We start from the raw sequence: 11,813 nt of genomic DNA, 5'->3' as shown, positions 1-11,813 counted from the left end.
GATCATGGATGGGGCAACGCTCATGGATGAGGCAATGATCATGGATGGGGTAATGATCATGGATGGGGTAATGCTCATGGATGGGGCAACGCTCATGGATGGGGCAACACTCAGACACTTCCCTCTCTGCTGGACCAGGTGGTGAAGGCCTGTAATCTCAGCTACGTGGGAGACTGAGGCAGGAGAATTAAAATTTTAAAGCCAGCTTGTGCTCCAGAGTGAGTCCAAGACACTGCAGTGTTGATCACTAGAAGAGAGCTTACCTCACACTATGAAAGGACATGGGTTCAATCTTTAATACTACAAAAGCAAAAAAACAAAAAACAAAAAAACTCCTCAGAGTGGAAAGAAGACCCAGTGCTCCCCTAACACTTTAGCAGACACGCACATAACAAAATAACCGGTGTCAGAACGCTGTCAGTAAATACGTACGTGTACAGAGGGAGGTGGTTAAGGTTCAGCAAGGTCAGTGGGGGCTCACCAGGCTTTGCACCTTAAGCTGCTAAAAGAATGTCGAAGGGCTTCAGCAAGGAACCGCCCCTGACCCAGCCCCTAAGATGAGTGACGGGCAGCACGGGCAGCATGCGGCTGGTTCCCTGGGCCCTGAGGGTGCTAAGACTCCGTACGGAATTCCCAAAGGCCTGGGGGAATGCCTGTGTGCCCAGTTTTGATGCCTTTGCACCTAAGTGCAGCAGCGTGACCAGGTAGCACGCTATGCAGGTCTGTCAGACTCACTTGGGCCCCAGAAGCAGCACTTGTCTCTCTGCTTGTTTCTTCCTCACTGCAGACACAACAGCCCTGCGGTGCCCTCCTCTGCCTATAGGCACCCCGCCTCAAGTAAAAGCCACCGTGCCCAGCAGCCGCCAGACAAGAACGCCTGCTGGCCATGTGCAGCCACAGGCTCACACCTTAAGGCCCACACCTTAAGCCCCACCTTTCCTCACTGCAACTGCCCAAGGCAAAATAACAAAGGCACCAGCAAAATGCTTAAAGTTTATCTTTAAAATGGGAAACTCATGACACGTCAAGGCAGGCATCTGGAAACATTTTCATGGCTGCTGTTTGAAAAGAAATCTGTTCCAATTAACGGTCTCTCAGCCCAAAGGGTTATCTAAATCTGAAGAGATTAATTATAACTACACAGAGATTCGAAGTTTACCCAGATGCCTGGCAGTAAGAGTGGAGGAGGAAAGTGCGTGTACCTGAGCACGTATAGTGTGTGTGTGCGTGTGTGCGTGTGTATGTGTGCATGCGTGCATGCCTGTGTGCGTGTGTGCGTGTGTGCGTGTGTATGTGTGCATGCGTGCGTGCCTGTGTGCGTGCGTGTGTGTGTGTGTATGTGTGTGTGCGTGCGTGCCTGTGTGCGTGCGTGTGTGTGTGCACGTGTGTGTATGTATGTGTGTGTGTGCATGTGTGTGTGCGTGTGTGTGCATGTGTGTGTGCACCTGAGCACGTATAGTGTGTGTGTGTGTGTGTGCACGTGCAGCTGCACATGTCTGTGCAAGAACAAGCACATGACATGTATTCAATACATGCTAAATATGCAGGTATGTATAACTGTACATCAGTAAGTGTTCTGTGTTTATAATCTCTCCATGTGTGTATTTATGCATATGTTGCAATATGTACACGTGTATGTGTTCATATGCATGTGTGCTTAGCTATATGTAAGCTAGTATACATGTGTATTTTGGTGTCTATTTGAGCATGTGTGTTCACATTCATGTTTGTGTATATGCATGTTTTTTATATATGCATGTGTCTGGGGTGTCTGTGTGTAGTGTTTCTATGCCCGTGTGATGTATGCATATTCATATTTGTGTGTACGCACATGTGCTTGTGCAGAGTAAGTGTGTATTTTGGGGTATGTGGTATGTCTGAATATGTAATGTGTACATATGTGCATGTATCCATTGCATATTTATGTATATGCACATATGTTTGTGTGTGTATGTATGTTTGCAGTTATCTGTCATGGTCACTGTTCTGTTGTTGTGGAGAGACCCCATGATCACAGCAACTCTTATAGAAGAAAGCATTTAATTGGAGCTTGCTTTCGGTTTCAGAGATTGAATCCATTATTATCATAGTGGGGAGCTTGGTGACACGCAAGCAGGCACTGGAGCTGAGCTGTACATCCTGATCCACAGGCAGGGGACAGCCCCAGGGTCTCCACCCACTCCAATAAGGCCACATCTTTTAAATCTTCTAGTACTTTCTAATACTGCCACAGCTAATGACCAAGCTTTCAAATATATTACCTATGAGGGCCATTCTTTACACCACCATACTATCTATGTTTCCATGAATGTGTGTGGTCATATATGCATGTGATATTCACATGTGTGCATGTGTATGTGCATGTCTGTTTATCTGAATGTGTGATAGTTTGTACATGCGCAAGTATGTGTATGGTTTTAGTGTTTTGGTGTTTATATGTGGTATCCTTTGTGTGTATGGTAAGTATGCACAAGTGTGTGTCTATTGGCGTTATACATAGGAAACAGAAGGACATCTTAGAAGACTTACTCCTAACAGATTACAGCCACCCAAATGAGACCCTAGACTTAAGAAAGCAAAAGTGCTCATTAATTGGTTAATTAATTAATTGAGCATTTGCAGCTGAGTAGCAAAAAGGAGAGGCAGGAGGAATGGACAGCATCAGTTAGAGCAGTGGAGCCTCCAGGACCCAGCATCAGTTAGAGCAGTGGAGCCTCCAGGACCCAGCATCAGTTAGAGCAGTGGAGCCTCCAGGACCCAGCATCAGTTAGAGCAGTGGAGCCTCCAGGACCCCGCAGATGCAGAATGCCCAAGGCGCAGCCTGTGAGCCAGAACCAGAAATAGGGACAAGATTATCAAAACACAGGAGCACCTGAGGACACAGTCTCTCCACCAAGACTGCTTGGGTACAGGGACAGCTGGGCCCAGAGCTGTTCCAGGGCTACACGGGGTACTTGAACCTCAACCACCCAGGTCCACCTGCTCACCTGATGTGTGTTCAGGCACAGCCTCTTCACCACTATCATCCACCACTTCTTCGGCCAGGCCAGGGGAGTCAGCAGTGGCGCAGGCTGAGCCAGGGCTGCTTGGCTGGGAAGCCGAATCACCCTCGCTGAGTGAACCGCAACGGGCCCGCACTGCCCTGTCTCCCTCAGGATCCCTGTCGCGGCGTGCACGCCGGTGCACGCGGGAGTGGAGCACCATCTGGTGGTAGGTGCGGAAGATCTTGCCGCACTCGAAGCACTCGGAGGACTTGCCCTGGCCAGTGGTGGTCGCAGACCTGCGGCTGGGGCGTGAGGCTGGTCGGGGGTCAAGGTGGCCAGAAAGCATGGGGTCCCCAGGTACGCTGGCCCTCTTCCTTGGGGGAGCTTGGGTAGAAGGAGCGTCCTGTTCACGCTTGCGTTTTTCCTGGCTCACCAGTATATACTCACGCTTGTCTTTGTCAAAGGCTACATCCCCTGCCAGGGCCTCGTCCCAGGTCCCGTACTTGAGGTACTCAGCCGGCTCAGCCACCTTACCCCTGGTGGCTAGCTGCCAGGCCTGATAGCTGTTGACGGGGTCCAACTCAGCCACCCGCCGTCCAGCCTGCCCAGTGGGGGACGCATCGCCAGCCACATATGGTGTCAGGTTCAGGCACTGTAAGAAGAACTGCTTAGTGTCCAGGGGGTCCTCTGTGTCCCCCTCCTCAGCCGGGGCTCGTATCCGGCTGGCTTCAACTTTACGGTGTATGGCGTTATGGGCATTCAAGCTGTCCAGGTTTGTAAACAGGTTCCCGCACTTTGTGCAGACCTCATAGAGGGACAGGCCAGCGACAATGACTTCCTCCTGCACCACATTGTTGATGGTGGCAATGGGATCCAGCTCACTCTTGGGTCTGTTCTTGCTTCCTGCTTTGGGTCCGTGGGCCTTCATATGGTTCTTAAGGAACCAAGGCTCTTTGAATCTCCGGCCACAGATGTGGCAGCCGTGGTCAAAGGAGCCCCGGTGTTTCTTCATGTGTGCCTTCAGGAACCAGGTCTGGCTGAAGGCCTGGCCACACACCTCGCAGGGAAACTCCCCAGGGCTCAGTTCAGGTTTGCCATTCTCCACACAGGCCTCGCTGCCATTGGGCACCTGAGCTGTGATATGGTCCCTCTCGATGTGGCTAAGCAGAGACTCCTCCCGCAGGGTGACATAGCTGCACAGCCTGCACTTGAATGGCTTGTGGGCCTGATGCACATGCAGCTCCAGGTCCTTCTTGCGCTCAAACCGGCTCTTACAGAAGGAGCACGGCACCATGGCCTCCGTGTCTTCCTGGGCGCTGGCCCCACCCTCCACCTCCTTGCGGCTGCTCCGGAGCAGAATCTTGCTGCCATCCACTGGCACGGCCCCGTTCAGCACGCGGTTGCAGGCAGAGGTGCTCTTAGTCGGGCTGGCACACCCATCCAGGCCCTCAGAGACACGCATCTCGCCCAGCTGCGCCTCTCCCGCCTCTGGCTCGTGCCCCTGAATCAAAGTCCCTGTGCGGTGGCTGCGGATATGAATCTTGAGGTTGCCCTTCTGGGAAGCCCTGTGGTCACAGTAGGGACACTTGTAGGGCTTCTCTCCCGTGTGCTTGCGCATGTGCTGTGACAGGGAGCTCTGGAAAGGAAAGCTCTTACCACAGATGCAGCAGCTATGGCAGGCAGCCTTGTCCCCATCCACCTCGTGGCTCCTGCCAGCCCTGGGCGGGCTGGGTCCTCTCCTCAGCTCCATCTCGGCCTCTCTGCTGCGATCCATCAGGGCGATACGGGGGTCCCAGCACAGCCTTGTGTCGTAGGGGCCTGAAGTGTCTTATCTCTCCATTTTTAGAGGGGTTCCTGCTGCCCAGAGAGGAGAGAGGTGCTTGTGATGAGTAGGTGCATGTTCTGTGATGGAGCAGCTGCAGCAAGCACCTGTAAGAGAGAGACAGAAACCCCGTAAGTACAACATCCACGCAACAGAGTGCAGAGCATCGCCTGTAGTCAGGTTCTGGGTACTCCACCATGAAAATCAATCCGTCTGAACTAAAAGAAAAGGATACTCATGGAAACACAAACAGAGCTATTTGCCCCTTTAAAGGCCAGTAATTAAAATTAATACTTCATGCTAAAGTAAGTAACTTCTACCTCACCTCCACCTTTTAAATCTTTAAAAAAAAATTAAATTAAAAAATAAAACCCTACAGAAGCGTGTTTATGGACAGGCGCATGGAGAAAAGGAGCTTCCACACAAGAGGATGTAAGGCAACACATACCAGAGAGACCAAGGATGGGAGGCAGAGCCTGGCTGGATCCAGAGCCCACCGTCCCTGAGTTTCAGAGGTGTACAGCTGACAGTAGCTAAAAAGTTTTCCACTGGTTTCAACCCTGGGGAGGCAAGCCTTCTTAGGAACACACAGGGACACAATGCGGAAATACCCAAGTGGCTGAGGCCACAGAACTAGAGCCTCTGTGGCAGCCACCCTGTCTGGGCTACGTGTACAAGTGCTGGCAACAGAGAAGCCACAAACCACGCTACCACACTTAACTGGCCTGGCCTACACTTTCTCTCCCACATGGACTCCTGGCTCATATGTACTCAAAGGGACCCCAAGCTCCAGCTACAGGACCGAGTCCTGACCCCAGGAAGGATGCCTTTAATCACAAGGTCCTGTGGTTCCCCTTCCTATTTCACTGTGTCCTCATGGGTCAGAGTCAAACCTATCCTAACAATGTCCAAAAAATAGTGCCTGAGCCTTGCTGAGTCTACACAGCATCATAGATTATGACCAGCCCAAATCCACTCCTATCCACCCACCAGAGAAGAACAGGCAGGTTCTCCCTGGGTCCTACCCACTACATGACAGCCCACTCAACCCTGACAGCCAAAATGCTTATGTCCAATGCAGAGCAGGATATGATGCTTAAATAGACAGACAGGCCAGGCAGTAGTAACACACACCTTTAATCCCAGCACTTGGGAGGCAGAGGCAGGTGGATTTCTGAGTTCGAGGACAGCCTGGCCTACAGAGTGAGTTCCAGGATAGCCAGGGCTACATGGAGAAACCCTGTCTCGAAAAAAAAAAAAAAAACAGAAAAAAAAAACCAGACAGACAGACACACACACACACACACACACACACACACACACACAGAGATGGGGGGAGAATGAGAATTCACATGTGCAGAATTTTACAAAACACAAAGAAGCTACATGCCTAGTTTTTCGTTGTGGTCTAGCAGTGTGCTCACACCTGTCTTCATCAAACACATAAGGCTCTCTTCCTAAAGAGCCGTAGGTACCAGCTCCTGGTGTGCTCTGGGTATCCCCTGAACTTATTCACTATAATGAACCAGGAAAGAAATGATCAGCCAACAGGGGGAGCCATGCTGCAAACCCGTGGGTACGGCAGGTACGGCAGGTCCTCCTAGCATCAGCATCCTCTCAGGAGCTGTGTATTTATTCTGAGGGCTGCATGACCACAAACACTCCACAAGGTAGAAATCTCAAAGTGACCTTGAAACACACATGGAGCTGAGGTGAGAACCCAGCCCACCCGGGGCTGGCAGGGGCCATGAGCTGGACTGGGGGGACAAGGCTGCCTGCTACAGAACAGCTCTTTCTACTGTTGGAAGGGCTTTTCCCCTCCAGAGCCTGCTGGCATGGCACATACGGAAGCCTGCAGGGAGAAGCCCCTACAGGTCTCCAGGAACCTAAGTGGCCACAAGCAGGCCACAAGCGCCCCCTACAGGTCTCTAGGTCAACTAAACGAGCATAGGGAAGCCAAACTAGGCAATGTCCGCAAGGCTCCTCTGCAGAAGGCCCACCCAGCACAGCCAAACAGCAGACGCAGAGCCCAAAGCCTACTGGCCCCCAAAGTAAGGCTAAATTACAAGATGACCATGGTCCTGACCATGTCTCAAGGACAAGCCAATTTAAACAATTTTATCAAGACATTTTATGTGGCTGTAGAGTTATTTACCATGATGTAATATAAAAGGCAAATGATTCCTAGGAAGCGCCACCTTTTCCCAGACATTACTTTAGTATACCTGAAAATGCTAAATGAGAAACATATAGAATATGAATGAAAAATGATGTACATATAACTTAAAGACAAAATAGGGTATAAAATTCTCGTACATTTAAAGAATTAGCAACGAATTACATAGTGATAAATTATGGAGAAGAAAAAATGCAATCTTGGATGTGAATGAACCTGAATTAACTTCAGAGTCCAGTCTAGTAATATATGTCCATCAGTGGGTGTCTCATTCCATTCAGCTATCCAAGAGAATTAAAAGGCACACCAATTAAAAGGCCTTAGATAAGACTTGGGAAAATAGCCCCAGGCAAGCAGGGACCACAGAGGCAGCCTCCGGGTCACCTAGAGGAAAAGAGAACACTTGCAGCATGAAGACTGCAGGTGCAGGTGCAGGTGCAGGTACAGGTGCAGGTGCAGGTGCAGGTGTCACACCACCAGCACGTGCTCCACAGACACCTGTTCAGCCTGTTTGGGCTAAGGTGTGGAATCCCACCTCTGTGACCACACTACACAGCTAGCTTTGTCCTCTGCCCCTTCATTACTCTGTACCTCACACCCTTGGTACATCTCCTTCATGTTGGGGATATAATGAAATAACAAACAGAGCCACGTGTACCCAGAGAACCTACAGACAGCTCTGCGTGGCTCTGCTCACCCACTGACACATGCCCACCCCTCTCCTCCCTACTGCCTCAATGATCAGTCTGACTCCAACCCTCCCAACTCCTCAGAGTTGGACACCTGCCTTCACCAGCCCAGAGCCAGGGGTTGGGGAGGGGGAAGCTCTGCCCTGCCATCCCCCAGACTACCTTATAGCTCTACCCAGGGCTACCAGATCGAACAAGGAAGGGGAAGGGGCTCACCCAGGGCAGGGCCTCAGGGCCACAAGTAGCCTCCCTCCTCAGTAAGAAGCCCTGAAATAAAACCCAGGAGACCCACCAGTCGGGACTTGGAAGCACGGCTAGCACTGAAGAGAAAATAACAGCCATGCAGACGTGAAGAGTTGCCACAGGCAAGTCCAGTCACCATCAGCTAAGGAACACTGCATGGAGACCTAGCCACGCGGACCAGAGGCTGGGCAATGCTCCCTCTAATGCAGGCTGGAGCCTTGTTCCACCACAGATCTTCATGGGGTCGCTAAGGGGCCAAACCAACGTATCTCTGTCCTCGTCGCTGGCTACAGGTACAAACCGCTATTCATCAGAGGTGCCCTTTGCAAAGCTGACCATAGATACTGACTGCAGATGCTGGTGGCTGGCTCAAGCAGTCACAGTGGTGTCCAACCAGCCACACAAACTTAAGACCCTTAAAGCCCAAGGCCACAGTGGCTAGGACAGTCTCCAATGATTTCCCTACCACAGCCTTATCTGATGAGCAATGGCTGGCGTCCATGTGGTACCCCGTGACTAAGTAGGGTCTAGCAAACAGTCAGGACCATCTGGCTACCCCTAAAGTGCCTCAACCTGCAAGTAACCAGCCTTGTAAAACCGACAGGTGCCAGCCTGCTACCTCAGGCAGGGGGACTTAGCAGTCCAGAGCTGCACAAGCATCGGGGGGTGGGGGGCGGCCCAAAGTGGTGCACTCTGCTGGTGTGAGGACAGCAGGCTCACGTGACACACTGAGGGTTTTATATAATATGTACCAATTTTCCCAAGGATGAAACTCAGAATTAGACAAACAAGGCTCTGATGATTTGTTTTGGCTGTTCGGAATTTTAAAATAAATTTCCAGCGGGCCTCTGCTCTGTGCTTAAGTTTCTCTGGAGGTGCAGAGAATACTTTTTAGGAAGTGCTATGTATAATTTCTAAATGGTGTATTTCATTTCATAAAAGCTGAATAATCAGTCTTAAAAATAAGGCGAAGTAAAATATGAATGCATCTTAGGTAAAAGCATATGATAGGGATGAAGAGAATACAAAGAAAGGGAAAACACAGAAAGGAAAGCATATGGCTGAACTGAGAGAGAATTCCATAGACACAGCACAAGCCGAGCCCAGGCCAGACAGCACCAAGGTGTCACACACAAACAGCTTCCTCTGACTCCTTACCACCTGGATGATGGCTCTCCCTGGACCTGAGACCATTAGGATGCGACACCCCACACAGAAGGCTGTTCCCTGGTCACCCAGCAGACTCAGCCAGGAGGGACTGCCCAGGCTTTTCCTGTTCCCCGGGCACCCAGTGGAGGGACTCAGCCAGGAGGGACTGCCCAGGCATCACACTCTGCAGACTGGAACAAACACACATCCTTTCGCTGAGGAGTCCTCCACCCCGCAGCACAGACACGTCACTACCCACTCACCCTCACACTGAGCATCACTCACAGTTAGACCTGGGGTCACTCTAAGGCTGGGAAGAATAAACACCCCAAAATGAAACTCTAGCTGTTCGTGGGAAAGGCAATGCATTGCAACTGAGTTCCAGGCCAGTTACAGAACGACGTGAGGCTGAGTCACTCCCAGCACCCCATGACTGATCAGGTCCTCCCCAAGTGTCCACCTAGAGTGACCATGAGAAGAGGCTGAGCTCATGGTGAGCAGCGCTCAGCTCCCAGGAGAGCAGAGCATGCTGGGAAAGGCAGGACCTGAGCACGGAAAGGCGAGCAGAGGATGCTCCATGGTTAAAGGTGGCACAAACCCCAAGCTCCAGTTACAAATAGCATGCTGGTCATGTGCCAGCTGGTCCAAGAGATGTTTCCAGAAGACCCAAATGGAGTGAGGCTCCACCTGTGAGAACTACTAAGCTCCTATGAGGGAACTACATCTGGGATTCCAACCAGTGTGACTGGACTCTGGGCACCGGAGCAATCCCATGACCCCTTTTTTCAATCACAGTATAATCTTCCACGATAGTACGCATCTCCGCAGCTAACTCTGAACCCTACCACCAACAAAAAGCTGTCCCAGAGTATGGTGCACAGTTATCTAGGAAACTGCCTCCAGGGAAGGCACACAACACAGTCACCCCAGGGTGCAGGGCCACCAACCTCACGCAGACTTCCAGTCGTCATAGGCCCCTCCAGCTCTTACTGTGAGCCCAGAACACCTTAACTCAGTCTATAAGGAAGAACCTGACCCCTGATATGCCTTGCCCTGCACCCCAGTACCCTGCACCTAGTCCCCGAATACCTGGCCCAGGAGTGAAACTATCCTACCTGATGCCCCGGGACAGCCTTCCTGACACACCTCATCCTCTGACATAGAGATGAACGGTAGTGCTTGACAACAGGATGTGACAGACATCAGATCACCTGGACCGACACCCAGTTCTGCCATTCACTCAGATCAATGTACAACCCTACAAGTGTGACTCCGGCCCTCCCTCCCCCTCTCCCTATTTCCCCATCTTCAAGCTGCTGTAGTGGAGATGCTGTAAGCCTTACATGGCTGGCTCGCTCCCTCCTTCCCTCCCTCCCTCCCTCCCTCTTTCCTTCCCTCCCTCCCTTCCCTCCTTCCCTCCTTCTCTCCCTCCTTCCCTCCTTCCTTCCTTCCTTCCTTCCTTTCCTCCTTCTTTCCTTCCTTTCCTTCTTCCTTCCTCCCTCCCTCCTTCCCTCCTTCCTTCCTTCCCTCTGTGAGGTGGATTTAAATGCATGCATGCATGGGAGCTGTACCGTTCAGCACTGAGAACAGATGCTCAGCAGCACCTCAGAGGAGTTCAGTGACTTCCGGTGAGGGAAGAGGATGTAAACCGAGTGGCAGAGACACCTGCTCACTGACATCAGCAGTACTTGGCTCCATCCACTCAAAGGGACAAAAGAGCAGCTTGGGACAGTCCTAAGATGCAGCTATGACTGCTGCACTCCCAGAGCCTATTAACGCGCCTTTGTCCAGGACACTCAGCACAGTTAAAAAGCCCTCACCCGGGGCCATGAACACCCACAATACAGAGCCAACACATTCGGCATCAGGGCACGGTAAAGCCCAACTTTACTATGGACTCCATATCAAGTGGCCCTTGAGCAGCTCTGCTGGGTCATGCATACTTGTAGATCGAATGTGTGATGAACTGTTTCAAGGTATTCTACAGACTCATCCAAAACTCAGAACCCTGGACCTGGTGGGAGGTGTGTGCCCTGCTATTCCTCCTGCTTGCATGGAACTGGGAGTTCCTCACAAAGACACTATGCAAGCTTCAAACGCCACTCTAGGAAGAAGCACACAGGAAACAGACATAGTCCCGGGACCTGCACCCCTCCCAGCCCTACAGTGGCCCCTTACCCACCAGCATCCTCCACAAACCAGCTCAGGGAAGCTGGGACTCAGCAATACAGTTTGCAAATTATCGTTCCCGAACTCTCAACACTTACAATCTGCTCAAATGAGCAGTGCTTTCTCAGGTTTGAGGAGTGGGTGCTCTAAGACCTAAGACAATCCCCCTCCTCTGCCCCTGGGCACACAGCCCTCACCCACACTGAGGGGCAGAACAAGGAGCCAGGGTTCACTAGGAGCCCCCAAAGCTCTCCCTGACATCTGAGATAATACTTTTCTGACCAGCTGACTGCAGCCTTGTCCTGCTTTGTACGTACATTTTGACGTGAAATTCATGACAGACAGTCCAGCTGAGCTCTCTGCCTGCCAGTGGAACCAATACAGAACAAAGGCTGCATGGTTTCCCTGTTTTCCCCAAAACTAGCAAAGTTGACACTATTTATCAGAATGTCACCCTGAGAAAGGAATGAGAGAGCCAATTTTGAGATGTGTTCTGATTGATATCCACTCATTTCCTGAGCAACCCTGCTCCCAATGTTTGTCTGAACCCGAACTGGAGGAGGAGGAGAAACAAAGGCCTG

At 51.3% G+C, this 11,813-nt stretch overlaps 1 protein-coding gene across 15 annotated transcripts in view; it reads right to left on the bottom strand.

The window, feature by feature from the left end:
* Znf516 (zinc finger protein 516) overlaps positions 1-11,813 on the bottom strand; it is a 103,346-nt gene that overhangs the window by 49,960 nt on the left and 41,573 nt on the right. For all 15 annotated transcript variants that reach the window (XM_031366168.1, XM_031366172.1, XM_031366174.1 and 12 more), the window contains exon 2: positions 2,988-4,913. In XM_031366168.1, the coding sequence (XP_031222028.1) occupies positions 2,988-4,758 (1,771 nt within the window). In that variant the 5' untranslated portion in view covers positions 4,759-4,913. The remainder of the gene's footprint in view (positions 1-2,987; positions 4,914-11,813) is intronic.

This window comes from Mastomys coucha, unplaced genomic scaffold, assembly GCF_008632895.1.
Source record: "Mastomys coucha isolate ucsf_1 unplaced genomic scaffold, UCSF_Mcou_1 pScaffold13, whole genome shotgun sequence".
Classification (NCBI taxonomy): Eukaryota; Metazoa; Chordata; class Mammalia; order Rodentia; family Muridae; genus Mastomys; species Mastomys coucha.
Note: the sequence above shows the minus strand (reverse complement) of the source record. Positions and strands in the feature narration are given on the sequence as shown.